The 23,520-nt window shown below is 38.1% G+C and overlaps 2 protein-coding genes across 8 annotated transcripts; one reads left to right on the top strand and one right to left on the bottom strand.

Moving 5' to 3' along the window:
* Positions 1-1,030: 1,030 nt before the first annotated feature.
* On the top strand, positions 1,031-14,504 carry LOC147049366 (sodium- and chloride-dependent GABA transporter 2-like). Of its 5 annotated transcripts, none has more exons than XM_085925249.1 (16): positions 1,031-1,151; positions 1,866-1,939; positions 5,950-6,140; positions 6,367-6,501; positions 6,772-6,912; positions 7,437-7,521; positions 7,592-7,724; positions 8,075-8,209; positions 8,756-8,859; positions 10,083-10,207; positions 10,275-10,387; positions 10,457-10,594; positions 10,668-10,770; positions 10,850-10,950; positions 12,101-12,271; positions 12,351-14,504. In XM_085925249.1, the coding sequence occupies exons 2-16, from the start codon at positions 1,887-1,889 to the stop codon at positions 12,444-12,446; spliced, it is 1,824 nt and encodes a 607-aa protein (XP_085781375.1). In that variant the 5' UTR covers positions 1,031-1,151; positions 1,866-1,886; the 3' UTR covers positions 12,447-14,504. The 5 variants fall into 5 exon arrangements, with proteins under 5 accessions (XP_085781375.1, XP_085781377.1, XP_085781376.1 ...); XM_085925250.1 differs by having other exon boundaries at positions 1,056-1,151; positions 1,776-1,939; XM_085925252.1 differs by lacking the exons at positions 1,031-1,151; positions 1,866-1,939 and adding exons at positions 3,241-5,247; positions 5,344-5,597.
* Positions 13,955-22,657, bottom strand: fkbp5 (FKBP prolyl isomerase 5). 3 transcript variants are annotated; one of them, XR_015067665.1, is made up of 12 exons: positions 21,514-21,862; positions 18,663-18,793; positions 18,417-18,558; positions 18,142-18,284; positions 17,650-17,767; positions 17,410-17,566; positions 17,254-17,344; positions 17,074-17,157; positions 16,812-16,997; positions 16,494-16,733; positions 16,297-16,362; positions 13,955-16,138 (listed from the first exon to the last, which is right to left on the bottom strand). XR_015067665.1 is itself a non-coding variant. In XM_085925255.1 (11 exons), exons 2-11 carry the CDS (start codon positions 18,765-18,767, stop codon positions 16,034-16,036), a joined length of 1,371 nt encoding a protein of 456 aa, XP_085781381.1. In that variant the 5' UTR covers positions 18,768-18,793; positions 22,510-22,657; the 3' UTR covers positions 13,955-16,033. The 3 variants fall into 3 exon arrangements, 2 of the variants coding, with proteins under 2 accessions (XP_085781381.1, XP_085781380.1); XM_085925255.1 differs by lacking the exons at positions 16,297-16,362; positions 21,514-21,862 and adding an exon at positions 22,510-22,657; XM_085925254.1 differs by lacking the exon at positions 16,297-16,362 and having other exon boundaries at positions 21,514-21,847.
* Between the last annotated feature and the right edge of the window lie 863 nt (positions 22,658-23,520).

Genomic DNA, 23,520 nt, shown 5'->3' with positions numbered 1-23,520 from the left:
GCCCTTTTAGTATTTTCCATGATATTGCTTGACCAAGGGATGCTTTCAGATGAAGTTGGTGCTTGAGGCTGAGTGTGACTTTTGTTTTTCTATGACGACATGTTAGTTTATCCTTGGGGTAATCGGATGCTCTGTGTTTTGAACATCTTCTGTTTACATACCGCTGAGGCTGACTGTGCGTCAGGCATGTGATGACAGGTGAGTCTTGCTCTTGGCCTACTGTAATGTGCACATATTTTCTGTCAGGCAGCATTAAAATAACATCACATGACTATCTGAGTTTTCTTCATATGGATGGCTTGCTCAGAAGCGCATTTAAGAGTCCCCCTTGTGTCTTTCGTCATATTCAGTCATTCCATTGCTTCCTACCCATTCCTTATTCGTGTGATCTCCAACTCCCTCGTCACAACGGGTGGTAATAGGGTATTTTCTGTTTGCATTCTGCAGAGGCTGATGGTGCATACGTGTTGCATTGCTGATGGAACATTTACTGGGCCTACTGTGCACTACAAATGGAGGTAGAGTGGGCCATTCACTAACCAGTAGGCAGTTCCAACCCAGCTCTCTCCGAGTCATGTGTCAAGACAAATTTAGTACATTGCATGCTGTGCACGGGGATGCCAAAATGAACATTTAGGTAAATACATACACGGTGTAATGTATGAATTTTTAAATAAAAATTGAAACAAATTTCCAATTAAATTTATTTTCATATTTATTTACAGTACTGTATTATATTTTGGCACACTTAGTCCTCCACAAGAGGGAGCCCTCTCACCATCCCTGCAACCAGTCTCCATCTAAGTGAATGGATTCATTACTACCACTTGTCCTGCCAGCATCGCAGTGTAACATTTGTTCAAAATATTCCTTAAATAACAGCAAAAAGCTGCAAAAGCTGCGTTAGGTGGTAGCGTGTAGTAGGTGCGGAAAATGTAACATCTATCTTATAAAATACATAAAAAGGGGAACTGTAGGGGCTACCGTTGGAAGTGAAGCATTCTGGGACAATGAGCGCTCCGTCTGAGGAAAGTGACGTCACGTATACGCGACGTCACTACATGGGGAAAAAAACCAAAACAATGGAGGAATCAGAGAGAGTCCTGTTTTCAATCTATTCTCAGATTGTGTCAGCGAAAGAAAATATTAAGGTACGTTTTTGCTACACTCGGTCAGTCTAAAATAAGACATATTTTGAAATGCTCAATCGATGTAAGTCTATTGGTGCATTAGCCTATTCTAGTGCTGTTGTATTACTGCTATTTCAAGGCACGATGTATGCTTGGCTTCCAAAACATCTATTAAACTTAAATTTTATATGCAATCCCCCCCCCCCCCCTTAAAGAATTATAATTGCCTTAAAACGGCAAAATAACTTAATTGTAACAAGCATCTTATTACTCTGCACAGACAGTAATATTGCATGATGAAAAAAATACAAAAAATTAAAAAGGTAATGCATGATGTATTGCATTTTGGAAGTAGCTTCTCACACCACCGTTTTGCCTCTAAATAACTACTTTGTTGATATGATTGTTTTTGATTGCCAATTCAAACGACAGAATGATACATGAATTTTGCCAAAACGGTGAGAAAGTCACAAGTTTACCAGATCTTGTGTGTGTGTAACCATGCGACCTTGTTGAATAGATCCCGCCTTCATTTCCAGGCTCTGAAACACAACCATGCAACCCCCCCCCCCCCCCCTCCTAATTTCCCCCTTCTTACCCCCTCCAATTCCTCCCACCCTCACCCTACTCTTGTCTCCCGACCAGACCAGTGCATTGCGCTTTCTCTCTTTATCACATGTGCAACGCTTGCCACATGGGCTTGCCCTTATCACAGCTACACCTATTTGCACTCAGATGAGGGCCACCTCAAGATGAATGAAGTGCCACACACAAATACAGGCTGCTGACACCGTGACCGCCTTTATCAGGTACTGTCGATGATTTTCATTCAGGCCACATGCTTTTTTTCCCTTGTGTGAGTGATGGGTATGCACCGCTTTCATCTTTTTGGGGATAAGCGACACAAGCGTTTCAAGGAGCAGCTGGGCTTTTGTACGCTTGTGCACTTATTCTTGGCGCTTGTTGTCACATTAAGTAGGCCAAAGGTTACAGGCTATGCTGCAGCGGGAGCGGTTATTTCACTTGTTTGGAATAACATCTCAGCCAGCGCATTCTTTTGGAAACTAATTATTGCTTCACATTCGAGTAGTGTAGCCAAACGGTAAGAAAGTTACGCTGAGGAAATAGTTGATTATAAATAATGCATTGATAGATAATTTCTTTTTTTAATAGAGGTCAAACTTTAATGTGATGTAGTGATGCTATTCCAAGATGATCAACAGATGCTCAACTGTGCATAGTGAGTGTGATTTGACAGTCAGAAAAAAATTAGGATCATCAGCCTCCCAGGTGAGCGATGCTTGTAAAGATAAAATGTCCTCCAAACTCTGCCAAGTTTAAGAAGTTCGGTTTGTGAGTCAATCGAAATAAACAAAATATGATCAATCACATGCTTAGTGGAATGTCATTCTGAGAGTTTTAAGACTGTGTTGAGTCCTGTTTGGCTTGTTTCTCATCCACACACAAAAAAGTGTAATTTATCATCTAACTGTTCATTTGTAGGCAATCGCGCGTCACTCGAATTTGCTAATCCTGTAAATTATTCTTTGAAATCGCAAAACATTTGACAAAAGAATTTTGATCTTAATTGTTTTTCAAGATGGTTGAAAATGAATTGATGAGGAAAATCACAAGGCAGCATCAGCACCGTGCATAAACTGTTTTGTTTATTTTGCTATTTGTTTTTGTTATAAAACAATTCACAAATTACAAAATAGCTTCATTTTAATGAGCCAATTTTAGGAGGAAATAGCCAAATTAATTCGACAAACAGGAGATTTGATTATGTAATTGCTGGTGGGCTGGATCAAAGAATAGATCAGTCTCAATGTCTCCATGTTTGTCCAACTCCTGCATTGTTGTTTTTGAGTTGACTGTTGTCAACTGTATCAGTGACCACGATACCAAAAAAATGGATTTTGCATGCAATCTCGTGAATGTGAACTGAAAGATATGATGGTTGCAAAGCGAGAAAGTCATCTCTCATCTCTGTGTTCTGCAGTGTCCTTTTTAGGGCCTGCTTAGCGGGAAGTCGCCTCCTTCTCGCCAAGTGTCAAGAGCATAGGCGGCTGATTAAAACACTTGCTCCGAGAAAGTTGTTTTCAAGCTGCCCTTTCGGATAACAGCTGCAACGCCTGTGTCATGCTGCGATGTACACTTCGATATCGCAACATCTGCGGGACCCAGATGCGACAGCTTTGCGAATTTTGTTTTTCTCTGGAAAAAAAAAAAATAAACACCCTTTTTTTTTTTTTCTTTCAAAGGGAGCTATGATGAGTGAATGATGCTACTTGAGTTCAATCCTCAACACTGACTTTATATTTAAATAAACTAATATTACTCAAAATTGCTCACTGTAAAATGTACTTCAAGAAGTACACCGCTGCAAAGTTGGCTTGAACATTTGGAGCCGGAGAGTTTTTTACTCAGATTGAAGGACCTAAGTTCAAGTGAGGTGAATCCAGACCTAAAGGACATTCCAAAGTAGTGAATGTTTAAAATTGTACACTAGAAACCCTACTTTGACATAGTGACACTTTAACACTGAGGATTGAAACATGTCTCGCATTGTATCTTTTGTGTGTGTGTGGTTTTATTTTTATTCAGTGTAGTGTTGTCATCTTCTGTAGCAGCTGAACAGAATTCAAACAGAAATCAAAGAAGATATTAATCATGATTTTTCTTTAAATGGTTTACAAGTGAGAAAGATTCAACAATTTACATGTAAAATGGTCCGTGCAGAATTAAATGCACCTGGTTGAGCTTGAGGGGAATTTTCTGAGCTTCTTGGCTGCGCTCCATCTCAAATACTGATTACAGTTGTCAAACGTATGTAAAGATACTTAAAAGCACAACAAATAGTTTAATCAGAGAAAGCAGTTGTTCCAATAGAACTTTGCTGGCGTGTCTAGTAGGAGTACGCAGCAGTAATGAGGTGGTATTGCAAAGGTGGTGTATATGAAAAATAAAAATAATGAGATTGTCTGTTCAGTAAAAAAAAAAATATGAATCATTGTATCATGTTGTTTTCAAGCACATGAAGAATATGAAAACTCTACACAAAAATGTTGAAGCCCGGATTCTAATCAGTGTTATTAGAACTGTGGAGCCGATGTACTAACCACAAAGTCACTGTGCTGCCTGTTGATTGAAAAAAAATATATATATTAACTCAAAAAAATGGCCCACTGCCTCCAACGACAAAATATTTGATGACAGTTCATTATTTACATGAAATAACAGGAACGATAAACAGCACAATTGGAGTTGAGGGCAAAACCAACTTTACATTAATTTTTAACTAACTAACATACCAAGTAATTGTTCCATTTAATATTTCAACTTACCGCACGTAAGGGATTGCCAAAGATACAACAGTCCACCACATCAGTATACATTAGCCAATATGTTATACAGTTACATTGTTAATCTGTTTCATTAGGTTATATTCAGTCTGGACCTTTTTTCCTATTTTTTTCTTTTTTTACACCAAATCGTGACAGTTATTCCGCATTTATCACTGGGGATTACGAAATTGCGAAGTGGAGGCCATGTATTTCTGGTATTGTTGATGTATTTATTGATTTATTTGATATATTTCAGTATGTGCATGTGACTTGCAGGTATTATTTATGTCAACATGTGGTCCTCATTCACAAATTATAGAAACACTAGGGCTGCCACAAATGACTATTTTGCTTGTAAGTTAGTCACAAGAATAAGAAATTCTTTGGCACCATCTTGAAGGAATTATGCTGAAGTAAGACGAGGAGGTTTAGTCCAGGCCATAGCCCGCGTGTCTAATATAAAAATGCTTTATTGCCATCTTGAGGCATATGTTACGATGTCACATATTCTTTATTAGGTCGCTGTTGACCTCATTGTTGTAGCTTATGATGTCACAATTTGTGCATTGTAGTGGCGTTGATATTTGCAAGATAATTTGCCACACTCATGCCAGAGTAGTCACACAAAAGCAACATTGAGGAGAATGTCCCTCAGTTGCCAAGCAGCTTTGACCCACTGGGGTCACCAGTGGGTCAAAGCTGCGGTCATTGTGTTCACATAATGAAAGGTTCCATTTCCATCATCCAACAGAAATGACTCTTCTCCGAAAGCAAGTATCCAAACCACCTCGCAGAACGTTCAACATTCATCTCTCAACTAAATAATAATCATCATGTTTTTTTTTTTTTTATTCATTTTGGAGCAGAACTCAACATGCAAGCTGGGAACATCATCACATGACCAACAGTGGCCCTAACAAGCAGTCGAGTATTTTAATAATAAGAAGAAATATTTTCCAGAGCTCATTGAGTATAACTGTGTGGTTATTGTTTCATTTTAGCCTCCCAGTGTCAAGCTTCTGGACTCTTTTTTGCTTCCATGTGTCAGCTTCTGTTTGCCACCATTCCCAGTCCCTCCAGTTTCCTCTCCTCATGTTCAGCTGCCTCCACTCCTCTCACTGTACTTGAACGTATTTATAACGCTCTACTGTCATGCGTCCCGGTCCAATTTAGTTTGTTTTGTTTTTCCTTCTTCTTTAACTAGTTTCTACTTACTTGCATTACCAGTAACTTAAGCGCGTTAGGGATCTCTTGAGTTCGCACGTCCTCAACATTTAGTCCATCCCACTGATGACCACTTCCTGCTACCACATAATCAATTGAAGATATTCTATTACTACCTATTTTTATGAAAGTTGTCCCTGGAATATTTTGTCATATATTGCTTTTATATTTCTTGTTGATGTTTGGGTGCACTTTAAAAAGTTGTATGCTTCTGATAATTTGACCATGGGTCATATTTTTTCTTGCAGTGCCATGGAAAAGCCAAATGACCCAGAGGTCAAGCTCAAGGGAAGCAAGGGAAGTGCCACACCTGTACCTATCCTTGTGGCCAGAGGACAGTGGTCCAACAAAATTGAGTTCCTTCTTGCAGTTGCTGGACAAATCATTGGACTTGGAAATGTTTGGCGATTTCCTTACTTGTGCTACAAAAATGGAGGCGGTGAGTTGGGGAAAAAAGAAAATTGTCAATGAAGAAAAACAAAGCCCAGAACAGCTGCTATGCTTTGGATGGCAACGACAGTACCGTTAAATGTTTTGACCTTCCAAGCTAATTTGCAATGCACAGCACAAACATACTGAATGAGCCATCATTATTAATACAATTGTGTTATTTTTGCATTTGATATACAGTATAATAACTTACGCCTCTCTATTTTTCCCACCAGGAGTCTTTTTTGTCCCTTATGTACTCTTCCTCTTCACATGTGGCATCCCTCTGTTTCTACTGGAGACAGCTCTCGGCCAGTACACTAAACAGGGCGCCATTACCTGCTGGAAGCAAATCTGTCCCCTTTTTTCAGGTAACTATTCACTCCCGAGACCCAACAATTTTGTACAACTGCATAAACTAATAACACCAATTATAAAAGCTGTGAGGGAAAAAAAAAAAAGTAAACCCCCAGTTGTTCGTGATTTTCCATCATCAGTAGAGTAGTGACTTGAAGGGATAAAGAAGAATACAAGTTCAACTACGTTCTACAGCGTGATACCATAATTTTGAAAGCTAATGTCAGTTTGGAATATCAATATTTGCTTCTTTTTTTTCTCTCTCTCTCTCTCCATTTTCTTAGGAATGGGTTATGGAAGTCAGGTGGTAGTTTTATACTCCAGCATTTATTACATCATCATATTGGCATGGGCATTCTTCTACCTCTTCTCTTCCTTCAGCTCTGAGCTTCCGTGGGCAAGCTGCAGCAACAGCTGGAACACAGGTACGTAATACATATTTGGGCTCGGAGATAATTGGATGTCAATATGTATCGCAATGCACACGTGAAAAAAAAAAACTGGAAGAAAACCCTGACCTTTGCACTGACCTTTGCACTCCAGTGCAACTCTTACAATGAAATCATATTGAGCCCATTAACAAGGTAAAACAGATCTAAAATATTTGGTGTTCTGTAATGCAAGCACTTTAAGGGCTCTATATTCAGACAGCGCATGAATGCTCGGCTTAAAAACTGCATCTGCATAGTTTACCGTGTTTGGGACTTTGGCAGACAGCAAGTGTTATTGTCATCATTTTTATGATAGTTTAGCCTTGGCGCAACTATGCATGTGGTCACCAGGAAAAACAAAGTGCTCTTTCACTAGGTGTTACATAATTAAAGCCACATAAAGCTACATTTTTTGTGAATCATTTTGCTAAATGGTGTGCCCTGAGATATGTGTTTTCATGTTATTATACAATGTTTTCCTTCGTGTACATTGGATTTTATGAGTGTGTTTGTAACAGAGACATGTGTGGAGTTCAGTCAAAGACGTGTTCTCAACTGGACTGTGGCAGAAAACGCAACATCCCCCGTGAGGGAGTTTTGGGAGTAAGTTCAAATGTTTAATAAAAAGAACAAGTAGCAAAGTGACTAATGTTAACACAAACGCGATCCCCAGGAGAAGAGTACTGAACGTGACGGGAAGCGTCGAGGAGTTGGGCGGGTTTCGATGGGAGTTGGCGCTGTGTCTACTTTTGTCTTGGGTCATCTGCTACTTTTGCGTGTGGAAAGGAGTGAAGTCCACAGGAAAGGTAGATATGCTTGCTTGTTTGTTGCACATATCATCTACCTACAGGTGTCTCTCAGACTGTCTGTATTTATGTTTGTCTACCAGCCTGCCAGGAGAAAATATTGCATCTTCACTCAATCTTGTGATCACTTTCATGTTGTGTTTTCATCATGTGATCGTCTGGTTTTTCTTCCTCTTTGGCAAATATTGCTGCATTGACGGGGAGTGTACAAATATTTGAAATCTAGTCACTCTATTTGCCGCAGGGGAAAAAAAAAATTCTGAATTTGTGTTTTCATTCATTGGGGTCATCCTCATGACACAAAAAAAAGCATTTTAAAAAAATATATCAATTCCCACTCGGTCTAACAGGTTGTGTATTTCACGGCCACGTTTCCGTACTTGATGTTGGTCGTGCTGCTTGTCCGTGGGTTGACTCTGCCCGGGGCCATAGATGGCATCAAATTTTACCTCTACCCGGAACCATCCCGCCTGGCTGATCCACAGGTATGAGCCTCTCAATCCGTTGATATGACATGACCCATCAAGATACAGTATATTTATGATAAGAAAGCCACAAGTGAATTTTGAAATTGTTGGCCCTGTGTCAGGGTTTGACGTTTGCATGGTGGAGTCTGGAGCAATGAAAAATGATACAAACGTGACACTCAGTACTTTTGTTCTCTTCACTTTTCTGAGCTCTTGTGTAACATCCGGTGTTTGGAGGTTTAGCTTGATGTGGAAATTGCCCAAAAAAGAAAAAGTAACCGGGAGTAAACTGTTGGGTTATTTATGCACAATTTTTACTCTGTTATATTTTAATACACGCAGTCAAACATTAGCCAAAAATTCATGAAGCATTTACCACTGATGCCATCATTGAATGTTTGCCTCAAAAAAAAAGTAACCGGGAGTAAACCGCTGGGTTATTTATGCACAATTTTTACTCTGTTATATTTTAATACACGCAGTCAAACATTAGCGAAAAATTCATGAAGCATTTACCACTGATGCCATCATTGAATGTTTGCCTCTTATGTCATTGTCTGGCAGGTCTGGATGGACGCCGGCACGCAAATATTTTATTCTTATGCTATTTGCATCGGTTGTTTGACGGCGCTTGGAAGTTATAACAAGTACAACAATAACTGTTACAAGTAAGTTGACATGAAACCTGTTGTCATGACGTCCAACTTGACTTGCACGTGAATGATCATTTGAGCACCATCAGTTGAAGGTCATCAAACATTCTGTCGTTTGATCCAGCCACATGTATATTTTAATTATATTCTTTCTAAGTGCTACCCAGAGAAAAACACATTTTTAAGAAAAGCCTAACAGATTTTAGTGGAGGTTCGCTGGAGAGCAATCGCTCATTCGATGTCTTTTTAAAGCCTTATACTCCTGTTTACGTAAGCAGTGCTCAAACTCATGCCGCTGTTTTGCTTCAGGAAAATATTTTGCCTCACAAAAGGAACGCGGGAGCACAGTACACAGAACATGACCCACTTTGCAAAGTTGGCCGATTTCAGAAGCATCACAATGCCAAAGAGGAAACCAAGGAAACTGGAAAATATTTAGAAAGTAAAAACAGCCCAAAGGACAACAAACAGAGGAGCCAAAAGAAAGTGTTGAAAACAATACCAAAAAAAAAAAAACAGCGACATCAGTTTTGCACCGTCATTTTAGGAAATTAACACAATTGTGGTTTGTTTTTACGGCCAATCAAAAGTAGTTCAGTTTGAATGGACCCTTTTGTCTTTCTGGGGATGGGGGAAGGGCTGGAAAGCAGCAAATGTTCGTTGAGAAAGAAGAAAAAGAAAAAAACGAAGCAGCATTTGTAAAAAAAAAAAGCTTTTACAAATGTCAAAGTTGAGACACGGCTTGGCATGTAAACAAACTGCCTGGCTGACGGACTGGAAGCAGGGCAAGGGGAAATCTAAACAGAACCCAAACTTAATTAACTTTCTGTGTCGATCGATAGGTGTGAATGTCATGAATACCATCCGTACTTCACCAAAAGTCAACAAAGATTGCTTTGAGAACTGTTACCTAATGAATATAAAAAGGAAAAATGTCCAAATTTAGGATGCAAATACTAATTTTGGTCTCATGTTGATATTCCCAGAACTGTACTGCTAGTCAAAATAAAGTGTACCAGCAGAGTGCACATGAGACTTGCCCACTGAGATATAAATACATAAACAGCAGACAGCCAGATAATTTCAAGCCCTTTTTCTTTACCCTCACTCCTGAAAGGAAAAAGAGAAAAATATATAAAGAAGTACCTGGGATTGAATGTGAAGCATCTGAAAAGTTTTTTAAATAGAGGTCTTTAAAGTTCACCATGTGTTTTTTTTTTTTTTGTTGCTCTTTTTAGAGACTGCGTCTACTTGTGCCTCCTGAACAGCGGGACCAGTTTTGTGGCCGGTTTTGCAATCTTCTCAGTTCTTGGATTCATGGCTTATGAGCAAAACACGGACATATCTAAAGTAGCGGAATCAGGTAAAACGTCCCACGTTATACCTGCGAGAGAATGCGGAAAAACAAAAGCGTCGTTTTCCCGCCACAGGTCCCGGCCTGGCCTTCATCGCTTACCCTCGAGCTGTGGCCATGATGCCGTTTCCACAGATTTGGGCCATTTTCTTTTTCATCATGATCATCCTACTCGGATTGGACAGTGAGGTTGTACATTGAGCTCAGCATAGTGTATCCTAATGTGGAACATAAGTAACATAAATGTCTCTTCTGCAGTTTGTAGGTCTGGAAGCTCTTGCAACCGGCATTTGTGACCTGAAACCTTCCTTTTTCCACGTCGGCCATAGACGCAAACTACTTTTGCTCTTCATCAGTGTTTTCTGTTTCTTTACCGGCCTCGTAATGGTCACTGAAGTAAGGCAGAATTATCCTTACTTTCTGTGGTTCCATAGTTTTGTTGATTCTAAAGTTGTCTCCCTTCACACAGGGTGGATTGTACATCTTTCAGTTGTTTGACTATTACTCCTGCAGCGGGATGACACTGCTTCTCTTTGCCATTTTTCAGTCCGTGTGTATTGGGTGGGTTTATGGTAAGTACATTTTACATTTGAATGCTTCCCAAACGGTCCATTCAGACTTCCTCACCATCATTTCACCACGTGACCACAGGAGCAGATCGTTTCTATGACAACATTGAGGACATGATTGGATACAGGCCTTTACCGCTGATTAAACACTGCTTGAAATATGTCACCCCGGTAATCTGCATGGTGAGTAAACATTCAGTCTGATTGGCCAGTTCTAGAAGAGAGAATTATAGTTTACTCTGTTGAAGATTAACTTTTAGTCTCATTCCACCGACCTTGATTTTAAGATAGTGGATGAAAATAGCCTGGCTACTTCAGCGGAAAACTGTCAACAGTCTCGAGCAGGTTCTGCAAGTTTTTACAAGCAGCCCTTGCCACGCGTGTTGAAAAGAATGTCTTACTTTTGTTATGATTTTTTTGCTGTTTTCTTCAAAAACGGTCAAAACATGCAGTCAGCAACCATTGTAATCCTCCTTCACTTCTAGTGAAAGAAAAGCACAAAAATATTCACAATAAATACAAATTGTTTACATTTTTGGAGAAACATTATTCATTGATATCAAAACATTAAATTAAGATCAGATATGATCAGCTCTGGCTCATTCGTGACCCTTAGAAGTAACGCTATATTAAATAAAAAGAATAAATCAACAACTAGTTGAGATTGGCGAAACAGCGCCTCAGCTGATTGCAGCCAAGTATTGCAATACTTGTTCATAATTGTTTCAAAATTCACAGCAGCAAAAATCAATTTACAATTGGCCAAATTTAACAATTATGCCCATTTCTAACTAGAATTGCTCAGATTAGCCTTACTTGGATAAGGTTGGATAAATAAATAAATAAACTCGCATGCAATGAACAATATGTATTCCCTGCTCAACGGGAAGTATTTAAGTTACAGCGTATCCAAATATGACTTTTTCAAATGCTTTCATATTTGAAGAAATGCATGCATTTGTCATGTTATGTTGACCAGTTCATAAATTAACAGCTATCGTATGAATACATAAACTAGACTTTGGCGCCACCTAGAGGACTATAGCAGAGTAAATCCTGGGTACTTGTTGGTATAGGTTAAAAATATATTATCCTTATAACATATCCCCTTTGTCCAGTATGGTCACTAAAAAAAATTTGACTTGATGAATTGGTATTTTTTTAGCTCGTGTAAGAATTTTTTTTTTTATCCATCCATTCATCCATCTGTCCATCCATTAAAAGCTCCAAGAAATCTCTTGACCGCAGACATGTCCCGTGTTTAATCACTAGTTGATGTTCTAGACTAGAAATTGAATTTTTTTTGTGTGTGTGTGTGTGTGGCTGTTTTCAGGGAACATTTATCTTCTCCTTGGTGAAATACAAACCTCTGAAGTTCAACAACACCATTGAGTATCCGTGGTGGGGTTATGCTTTGGGTTGGTGGTTCACTCTGTCTTCCACACTCAACGTTCCTTTATGGATGGTGTACAAACTGATGACCACTCCCGGGACACTTCGTCAGGTACATTTCACATTTGATCCCTTTATTGGATTATGTGCTCACAAAATATTTTAATATAAAAAATATTCTTTCCTGCTAGCGCTTCGCCATCCTCTGCACACCGTCTGATCATTCGTCGCCCAAGAAAGTACTTGAAATGCAGCACGTAACGCACAAATCAGATGTCATGTTGTAAAAAACATGGAGCACTTCCATTGAACACTCTGAAGCACAACTTTAACACCAAAGCTGACATTTTTCACATTTTCTTTTCAAAGCAAGCTGTACCAGGTTAGAAATAACGTCAGTGCCTCATTGTTTGCTCATTCCTATCCTCCGTTGTTTGATGGTTTACATAAAGGGAATTGAGAAAAAAATAGGGAAGGTTGTAAAGTTTTGCCAATAGCAACTACAATAATGAAAATGACATACTTTGCTTCGAAACATTTGGATTTTCTCTAGTTACCGAGAACAATAACAAACAAAACCATTTTTATGATTTTCTATTACAAGCATAAGGGTCAAATTTATGTGCACCTCGGCCAGGTGAGCCAACTGCAGTCTTTTTAGATTCTATAAAAGTGCCTTTAAATTATTCCCCCAAAAATATGTACTCTCATGGGATATATGAATCTGCTCTAAATTATCACCAGAAGTTTTTTTTTTTTTTCCAATATTCATCACCTTTAATTTCTACAATGAAACATTATTCCTAAAGTTAATATTTTACATATTGTCATCAAAATGGTTGTATTTGTTTTGAACAGAATAATGTGATAATGTGTGGCATTTACTACCGAGAAATGCTAAAGTTGCCTTCATAAGCTTGATTGGTCTTATTTCATGTATAACACACTGGATCATGTGAATAGATTTTAAAACCACCGTTATGAAAGTAGCACACTTACTAGTGGACTAGTGGTTATCACATCTGCCTCAGAGTTTTGAAGTTTGCGGTTTGAACTCCTCATGCTTACTACAAATAAGACAGAAAAAGACCAAATATGCCTAATTGTAGATTCTGGTATAGTTCATTTATTTTGCCAATATTTGCATAGTTTGTATTGACTTGCACAAATATGACTGAAAGTAATCAAATTATATGATTTTGATATTACGAATCTTGGATTACATTACTGGCAACATTTTTAACTGGTAACTAGTAGTAATTATCAGAATACATTTTTGAAATAACCTTCTTGTTAACAGTATTGCTAATCTTTTTTGTCTTCTTTTAAGATAAAAAAATTCCGACTGATTTGCTTGGAATTTTGTACATTTTGTCATTGAATTGACATGTTTGATTTTTGGATAACACTTAGGTGCTGTGATATAAATATATATATATATGTATATTATTGTGTCCAATATTGTATAAATTAATGCATTCAACTGACAGTGTTACTCATCACAATATATGATGGCAAATAATTTCTTAAATTATGTTCATTTGATTAATTTGGAATAAATTGATGAAGTGATTACTGGTCCCGTCAACTCTTCTATCATTTGTTTAATTTGACAAGTGATTTTCTTTATAGTTGCGCAATAATGAAGGTGGTTATTTAAAATATTGCCATAGAGTAAACAATAGTTTTATAATAGTGACAGTTAAGAGAAGGGAACAAAATTTGTTTGTGGAAAATTCAAAAAAGATTGACATCTAACATTCCAAATTAAACCGACCATTAAAGGAATACCCAATTTCGTGAATGCAAATGTTTATTTATGGAAAAAAAAAAATACAAATACAAAGAAATACATATAACACTCACATGAATGGTACCTTACATCATTTCTGCCTGTAAGTTATTTGTTTTGCTTTAATGCCAGGTTCAGACATGAAACACACGTGTGATTGCATGTAAACGTGAAGGAAAAACCCGTAGCTTCCGTTCAAACCCAATTGGGAGAGTGCTTCTTTTTGACCGTTTGGTTTGATTTATTTTTGCCAATTATGCACTTTTTTTTGTGTGGGGTGTTCTAACGATAGAAAAGTACTTCATGCCCACATTCACTGTAGAAAATGATTACAGTCATTTCAAAATGAATTCATATTAACCACTCACACAACGATATGCAACATATTTAAGACAGCTAAGGTTTTTAATTTTTAACATATCAATGTTTATAAAACATCTCAAAATTTATTGTCTGGTACTTTCCCAGACATTTAGTCAAAAGATTGTCTGACCAAAGTGCATTACTGTCTGTTATTAACATTCACACGATAAAAAAAAAAAAAAAAAAAGAAGACATCCATAAAGGAGCACTTGTTCCATCAAATGATCCCATTTTGATTTGATCTTATGAACAGAAATGGCTTTCCCTCATTTACTTACATTTCTCATGCTTATTTTGAAATGTCTCCTTTGAAAAGACCACACCTATTTTTGACTTTCATGAGTTAGCATGCAGCAAGTATTAAAAGGAATTCCGGCATTAGATGAGGGAAAGAAAGAGGCCACCTTAAATTATGCCATGTTTAGGAACTCCATTTTTCTGGACACTAATACTCTTTTGTGTTGAAACACAAGTTTAAAATCAGTGTTCATTTGTTAAAGCTGCCACCAGTTTCAACTGTAGTCATTGCTTCAAAGTCATATTAGGATCTCGTATCAGTCATTCATCAGACAGAACCGGTTCCCATTCAACAGCTATTTTATGCGTTAAATTGAGAACATTAATACTACACTTGGATTAATATATACATTAAATTGAATCTTATCCCGGCTAAATTTGTGAATTTGAAAAGTAGAAGCAATTTTGGGGGGGAATAAAGGAATATACTTCCGGGACCTTAAATGGATACAGTGGAGATTCAACCCAATGCAGCATGTTTCCCCCTCGGTCAATTTGGGTAGGAAATATTTCATTCGACTTTAATATTTTTTAGATGACTTTGCTAGTGTATTATTCACGTCATTTTTCAGTAGTTTGCATAAAGATTTTCATGTTTAAGTAGATATCAAATGTTTGTGATGGAAATATTTCCGAAATATAACCAAAATTACTCAGCTAAATTTCTGATGAAAAACGTATTGAATGTAAATGTTTTGCTATTTTTTTGGCTCCAGTAAACTGGCGGGATAATTGGATCCATATCTCAAAAAATGGGGTGCGATACGAGTCAAGGATGGTTTGATATTGAAGTGGAACGATTCGATTTGTTTTGTTTTAATGCATCTTTTAATCCAAAACTGATTTTTACACCCCTAAAATATGTTTGCTGGAGATTGCGAATAATATATATATATATATAATAATATATATCCTCAAAATATATCTTTTTGGCATCTTTCATTTGTGCTTTTTTCCTATTAGTATTAACTCATTTAGGAATAAGGCAATGCATTTTTGAATGCTTCAACGAGACACGAGTAATCCATCAATTCCCCTCGAGGAATTTTTTTCCGAAAAGAAGACAATTGTTGTGTTCTGTTCAAAGCCATCTTTGCAAACAAACATCACTTATGGATTTGATCCAAAGAACGAATTGCACATTAGATTCAAGTCTCTGTCCAAAACAGCCAATGGTGACATGTGCAATCAAGATGCTGGAAAGCCATGGTTGGACATACACCACCAAGGCACATCTCATCTCAGGAGCCATGTAAGATGAAGGTAACTAATGTTGGAATTTTAAAAAAAGATTGTCCAAAAGCCACTCAGCCACTATTTTCAAGCAGGTGTGTTTTCCTCTGCTTTGGAATGGGAATATCGGAGTATGGATTGGAGGCTGCGATGCACCTCTGCTCCTTGCATTTTATTTCCTTCCAGACGTCATGACAGGCGGTCCTGGCTCCGTCGCCGTTTAATGCCCAGTTCATCGTTCATGGTGCTCCTCACGCTATTATCGCACTTCCTCTTTGTCCTCCCATCCTGTTGCTATCAGATCGGAACACAGACTGATTATTATTTGGTAATGTCAGAGGCATGTAAAACTTTATAAAAGTGCACATTGTTTCAAGCATGGACATCAAAAGTTCATCAGGTAAACACTAGAGGCCAGTATTTATAATCATGAGAACAAATCACCAACTAACCATGGCCAAAGGCAACTCCAATTTTGTGGTTTGCCAACATGGCTGCCATAAATGCTTCTATAATAACTGTCAATCAAAACAGAACAAAGTCAGATTATTTTTTATTCTACAGCTCTTTTATTGGATCTCATTAAATTGTGTCTAAGGAGTCTGTAAAAATAACAATAGCATATTGACCAAAGAATATATTTACAGACCTTGGTGTCATGTTCTGCAAACTTCTGGAACATGTTGGCGTAAATCCTTTTGTCCAGTTCGTTATATTCCTTAATCTTGCTTTGGCAGTTTGAAATCTGACTGCGAGCTGCTCGATTGGCGGGATTGACTTGCAGCACGTGTTGAAAATCCGCCAAGGCCAGGCTGAACTCGTTTCGGAGAAGACGAGCCTCGCCCCGGCGATACAAGGCTTTCTCGTTGTTTTCGTCAAGTTCGATCACCTTGGGAGACAACAACGCACAGGGTAAGTATGTATGAGCACATTGCGAGCATCAATTGAAATGTTGAATTCCGCACACCTTGTTGCAGTTCTCTACTACCAGAGAGAAATCTTGAACGCGCAGGAAGCACAAGGCTAAATTGAGGTGGGCTGGCAACAGAAAGTCACGAATTTGCCTCTGCTGCTCCGAATCTTTACCAAACTCCATCTCAAGGAAGGAAACAATGCGCTGGTACTGGATGGCAGCGTGGTAGTAGTGTCCTGACTAAACAATCAAATCATATTTTCAAGTAGATGACAAAAAAAAAATTCATTAAAATAAAAAAATGAGGCTGTTCTACCTTAAAATACTGAGTCCCTTTATGCTTGATTTCGAAAGCCAGCTTTAACTTTTCCTGCAAATCCATTTCCCAGGGTTCTCTTGCCTTAATGGAGCAAATACCATACAGTTATTAAAACGATTTCAAAAAACTACTTTGAGATTTGCCAGGTAAAAAAATCTCGGCTTGCCTCGAGCTTACCCTTTTAAAATCTTTGAGGGTTACCTCATATACAATGTCTTTGTCTGGCTCAATTTTAAATTCTGCCTTTCCTTTGTGTCCAAAACCATACCTGCAAGGGAGTTTGCGTTAAATGCACACAAAGAGACAGAAATAGAAATCGTCGTGATGTCTTACTTTGGTGTTAAGTAGAGTATGCAACATTCTCCTTTCTGCATCTTGTCCATGGCACGGTCTACTCCCAGAGGAATAGCTTTATCCTTCGACTCACTGACAACAAAGCTGACGTCTCTTTTGTCAAACAGTCGACCGTCACAGCTCCCCTCCAGATGCACTGAGGGGTGGAACGAGACACGATTCCGTGTAATTACAATAATAAAAGATGCAAAATGAGTAATTATTCATCAAGGGATTTACCATCTACGACTGTGCCGTCATTGGGATTCAAGTAGCTGTCCCCTCTGACTTTTATTCTTCGGATGATGCCGCCATCATCTGTGAGTGTCTCTCCAAAGTCGAACTTGAGCAGTTCTATCTGTTTGAATTAGAAACTTGACTATTAATTTCGATGAAATCAAATACTAGCGTGAAGGGGTTTAATTCGAACGAAAAAAAAAAACATGGCAGAAGTGTGCAAGGGATGCTTTAGTGTGGGATGTGACCATGTAGGAGTCGGCAGAAAAAAAATCATTTTGTCAAGACATTTACTGCATTTGTATTTCCATACATTCCTTCAAAATGTAATCAATGAGGGGTTGTAACACAAAACAATGACACGTTTTGTCATTTGAATTGATCTGCTTCTCTTGAAGCCAATCATTTGTTGACTATTTATTCTGCTCTGTACAGAAATGGTCATTTTCTTAGTGGAATGCCAGCTCTATTCAAGGAATGACATTCCATAGCTACCTCAAAAAGCACTGACGAGTTGGGAGGAATTTTATCTGGATTTCCAGCGGGGCCGTAAGCGTACTCTGGTTTACACAGCAACGTGCACAGCTCTCCTCTTTGCATCGATAACACGCCAATATCCCATGCTTTGAGAACTTGTCCTGTTTGTAGGCAAGGAATAAAAAGAACATTATAAGATAAATAGGTACATAACAAATCATTATGCTTATCCCCAGTCACTATGGCAACGACAGTCAGCATTTGTGCTTTTCTTTGCATCAGGAAAGACTTACTCTTGCCAACATTGAAGGAAAACGACTCCTTACGATCTCGGCTACAGTCAAATTTCTTTCCAGTGAGGAGACTTCCAGTGTAATGGATTGTAACTTTGTCCCCAATCATTGGGCATTCTCCATGCCCTGGACGCTTGACAACCTGAAAGCAGCAAGACAAAGCAAATTAAATAAAAAAAAAAGTGATATAGAAAAGAGCCAGAAGATAATCTCCCACTAAAAAAAAAAAAAAGATGACAATCCTACCTTGATTATTCCTTGGTCTTTTGTAGGGGTTATGTCCGTGCCCTCTGCTGCAAACATAACAGCCGTCGAGGGCCCATTCATAGAACTATCTTGATCAGTTGCCATGTCTGCTTGAGGGCATTACAGTGACGCTGAAAAACAGGAAAAACATTTCACGTTAACGTTTTGTGAAATGAATCCATTTTATCATTATCAAGATGTGTTTTAAAATCATATCACCTCTCTATCATTTAAATACAAACTTTTTTTCCTCTACACTTGTCGGTGGTGTCCCGCAAGGTTCCCTTTTAGGCCCAATTGTTTTTTTTTATTTCTTTTACTCCATTTGCATTCTATTAGTATTTCCTGGTGTGACTGAGTTTACGCAACAGAAGAAACAACAAGTCGTGACAAATATAAACAACTATGCTGCTCATCCACTTTAACCTCGCCTGTGCCTGTAGTTTCGCTTTTGGGACCAATTTTACGTCAGCCAAATAATCATTAATATCAATGATTAGAAGCTTAGCTGCTATATTGTCTCACTCCATAATGTAAAATCTGAAATCAGTAACACTATGGATATCATTAAACGCAGACTCGGTTTCTTTTTAGACAATCTCTTTCTCTTTGGATTTCACATTCACACATTGTATCATTTCAAGTCTTCCAAAACAGAATTTAAATATTGCCATAATGATGTTTGAAAAAATGTGCATTTGTTCACGTCTGCAGTTTAAAGTTCGGTGAAGGGGAGATAATCAAAAAGATGATGTTCCCATTCTTCTTCAGACCCATCCGAGCGTCTTGGACAGAAATAAACGACACAGGTAGGCAAAGCCCATAATTTTGTCACAAATGTGTCCGCAAGACATGCAATTAAAGCTACCCAAAAATGTCAAAAGGTTCTTTTGACTTTTCTTTGGCTTTTGCGTACCAGTGATGGAAGGTAATGTGCTCCGTAGAGAAAATCAAAAAGTCAACTCTGGCAACTTAATCAGACACGTACGAGCTCTGCAAAGTAAACCTCGCTCGCTCGCTCGCTCGGCAGATTTGTCATCAACCAGGGAAGTACATATTTGCTTTGCGTACGCAATTAACTTACTACACTTATTGAGGATGTTCAAAAACAATGACGTGTTCAGCAAGCGTCCTTACACGCTCTGAGTTTTAAATTACCCGTTAAGATGGTGACAGTTTTCAGACTCTATTCAGTTTCAGATTTCTTTCCAGTTGGAAAGTTAGCGCTCATCCTTTTAAGGTCGCACTGGACTGGCTTTAAAAAGCAAGGGAACCAAATGGCTCTTTGCACTTTCAGGGGTTATACGGGGTCAATGGAGTCAAATAAGTTTGCAAAATGTTGATTTGTCAGGAGAGCCTGTGGAAACATTGTGCTCAGTAAAACGAGATCAACCAAGTGCGGGAACAAAAATAAAAATAGCTTTGAGATGAAACAAAATGGGGACGGCATATATGTACTGGCTTTCTCGAGAATGCTCACCACGTGATCAACTGAATTTAATTTGATCTCCTCCAATTTAGCTTGACAGTTCATATCTACTTTATTCTTAAGTCTCCCCTTTATCTTAATTTCAGATTCTTTCATAATAAAATTGTCAATTAATGGAGTTCCAGATTATGATCATGTTTTAATTGTCTGTGGTTTGCTATAAAAAAAAAAAAATTTAAAAAATGGTCAAAATTGCTTCTACGTGCATACTTCTGGTTGTACGTTACGGAAAGAACAGTTCTATAGGTGAGGTAAGTCCCCGTGAAATTAATGAGTCAGAGTAGTGTCCTCAAACGATATGTACGCGTACGTGTGAGTACGTGTGTGTCTGAACACAATGTTCTTTCTATTCATTTCCCCATCGTTGTCGTGACGGTGTTCAGAAATCTCCAATGCCCCTCTTTTGAAACCCATTTCGTTTGAACCAGGCTATTGCATTTCCTAGGATGATGTTAGAATGAACTAACGATTACATTGTAACGTTTCCTTGCATGTATTCAACTAAGAGTGGCCTAAAGACTCAATCTTAACTCGGAAAGCCTACGCAGGAGTGCAAGAACATCTGACTCACACATATGTAAAATTCTGGGGGAGATAAATCAACTGATACTTTATTTTGTGCATGAATTATAAAAGATCAATAATAATCAATTATCTTAAACATCGTGGCAAAGCATAAAGCATTATTACACCAGTTTTCATTCTATTTCCTAGACCGGCCTTGAAGAAAAAGAAAAATGTGAACATATATCTAAACATGATTCTTTCAGAGGATTTTCATGTTGATAGTACAAAGTCTGGAAAAGATAATAGATAAAAGATGTCAAGATTATCTTCCAGACATTCAGTACATAATTGTCATGTTATAGAAATCTCTGTGCTCTTCCATCTTTTTTTTCCCCTGATGTTTTTCTTTGAATTACATCTGGAGGCTTATGGTCCTTACTCTACAAAACCAGTCAGACTTTCCCCCAACACGTTTATGTGAACATTTTCATTTGCATCATGTCATTTCAATGTTTCAGTTCCTCTGGCTTAACATTATTATCATTATTATTATTATTATTATTATTATGTTAATATTATTTTAAGATTTACACATTTAGAACACAGAATATTTAGAACAGTTTATTCCACAGCACAGTGGGCGACACCTGCATCCCCAAATGCCCCCACACGAGTTACATCCTGCACGCATCCAACCAACTCCTCATCCAAGATAGCTCAAACGAACTCCAATTTTGTCCTCATAATGGACTATAATTCTGCAGGATGCATAAAGTTCTCAATCATAGCAAAATCAAATAAGATCTTATAAACAAACACTCCAATGAAGTCCAAGCAAAACCCGACGGGACTCACATTTTCTTGTATTTCTTGTTGACGAAATCAAATACATCATAAAAAAATATCCACGATGTGAAAGTAAACTGCGATTCCTGCTAGATGAATAGGGCGCGTCGCACGTCACGTCCTGGGTACGAGATGTTCCCACACGCTGTGAGCTTCTTGCACCGGATTGGTGTACTGTGTTCGGCTCGACCGTCTCGAATGCACCGGCCACATGGAGTGCACACGTCAAAATGAACCGGAGAGGTGGGGGTGTACAGAGGCGGAAAATACGCAAAGGGGAAGGGAGGGAGGAGAGAAAGAAAGATCGGAGCTGTGGGAGGGCGTTTAGTATGAAATTAAGGGCAGGTCTTGGAGAGGAGCCACAAAGTAACACAATGTTCCGGCTGTACTGTGGCTGCACCGCCGCCGCCGCTGCTGATGAGAACACTGTGTTCCAAATAGACACACTGACCTGTAACCCGTTCCGTGCCGAATTTGCTCTGCCGGGAACAGGCTGTTCCGTTCGTTGCAGGCCGCCCTCATCCCACCCGCGGTCATTTGACAGCTCAGATTGTCAACTCCGCCAAGTAAACACAACCAAGGTGATGGACACGTGAACCCCAGGGGTTCCACAGATGGGAGTTTTCTTGTATTTTTAAAATCAGATATGCAAAGAATTTTTTTTTTATGGTTTTTCATTTGCATTGAATCTATAAGAAGTGTTTGTTTTTAATTATTTTTCATAGATTATGATGTGTATATATTTTCTTGACATATTTACATACCTAAAAACTGCAGATGTCATTTTAGTTTTCTTCAATTACCATATTTTAAATTACAGATAATAGTGACCAAAACAAAAAATAGGGTGCACCAAAACATATGGCAGGCAAAATATGCCCTCTTGCGAAGCATTGCCACATGGAAGAAAATAACCATAGTAAAACAGCTCCTTCTCTCACCTTAGCATGTGGGCCAATTCAATGCTCAGGTAAAACGAATAATAAAACAGATCCTTCTACCCACCTTAGCTTGAGGGACGATCCAAAGCTCTGGTGTGACCGTGATGCACAGTGGTACCTTGTCTCAGGATTTTGTTTCTGTGACCAAGCTCATAACTCAATTTATTGGTACAGTACATCCCCGAACACTCACACACACACACACACACCCACACACCCACACACACACACACACACACACACACACACACACACACACACATTCAATAAAATCATAGGCTCTTTTATGTACAAGTCTACAGTTTCAAAGGTATGTAAATAGTATGTTAATTGTCCAACTTGCATCGTTTTCATTTTCAAAACTGTTCTTTTTTTTCAACGATTATTCATATTAACCATGTTTCAGTGGGGTATCATCTTTTCTACAATGAATGCCTGAAATTTCAAATCATCGATAACTTTTGGAAAGAAGTGTGGATATTTCAGCATGGGAGACATTTGCACATAGGAACTTTGTTAATGAAAAGGCTTATCCCTTTATTGGAAAGGACTGGGAAAGGACGAGAAGATGTTGTATCTGAAGTGATGTTTGGTTATTTCTGTACACCATGACCAAACAAAGATGATAGTCAAAAAAATAGTATGTCTCGAAATTGTCTTCTAAATGTTTTGTTGATTACAATACGTGTGCATGCGTGTATGTGTGTGTTTGTGTATATATATATTTTTTTTTATGTATTTATTTATAAGTATATTGATATTTTTCTACAGTGCTTTACCGCTTTCTTGTGTGTTTTTTTTTTTTAATTCATTTCAAAGTGCAGCTACAAAAGGTATTTGTGTAAACTTGTCCACTGAGTCATTTTAGTGAGGAAATTTCCTTTCAATATCTAACAGTCAGTTAAATAAATCAATAAAACCTGGTTTGTGTATGTTTTCATCAGCCTGTTTTGATGTGACTTTTGATTTTGGTCATGTATTGTGCTTTATAGTGTTACACTGACAAATCTTCAAAGAATACTGTATCGGTACGTAGTGTTTTTTTATCAGAGAAACGTGTCATTATTGTCATTTC

This window comes from Syngnathus leptorhynchus, chromosome 11 (genome assembly GCF_054491065.1).
Source record: "Syngnathus leptorhynchus isolate UIUO chromosome 11, UIUO_Slep, whole genome shotgun sequence".
Lineage (NCBI taxonomy): Eukaryota > Metazoa > Chordata > Actinopteri > Syngnathiformes > Syngnathidae > Syngnathus > Syngnathus leptorhynchus.
The sequence above is the reverse complement of the archived record's forward strand: the minus strand, read 5'-3'. Positions and strand labels throughout refer to the sequence as shown.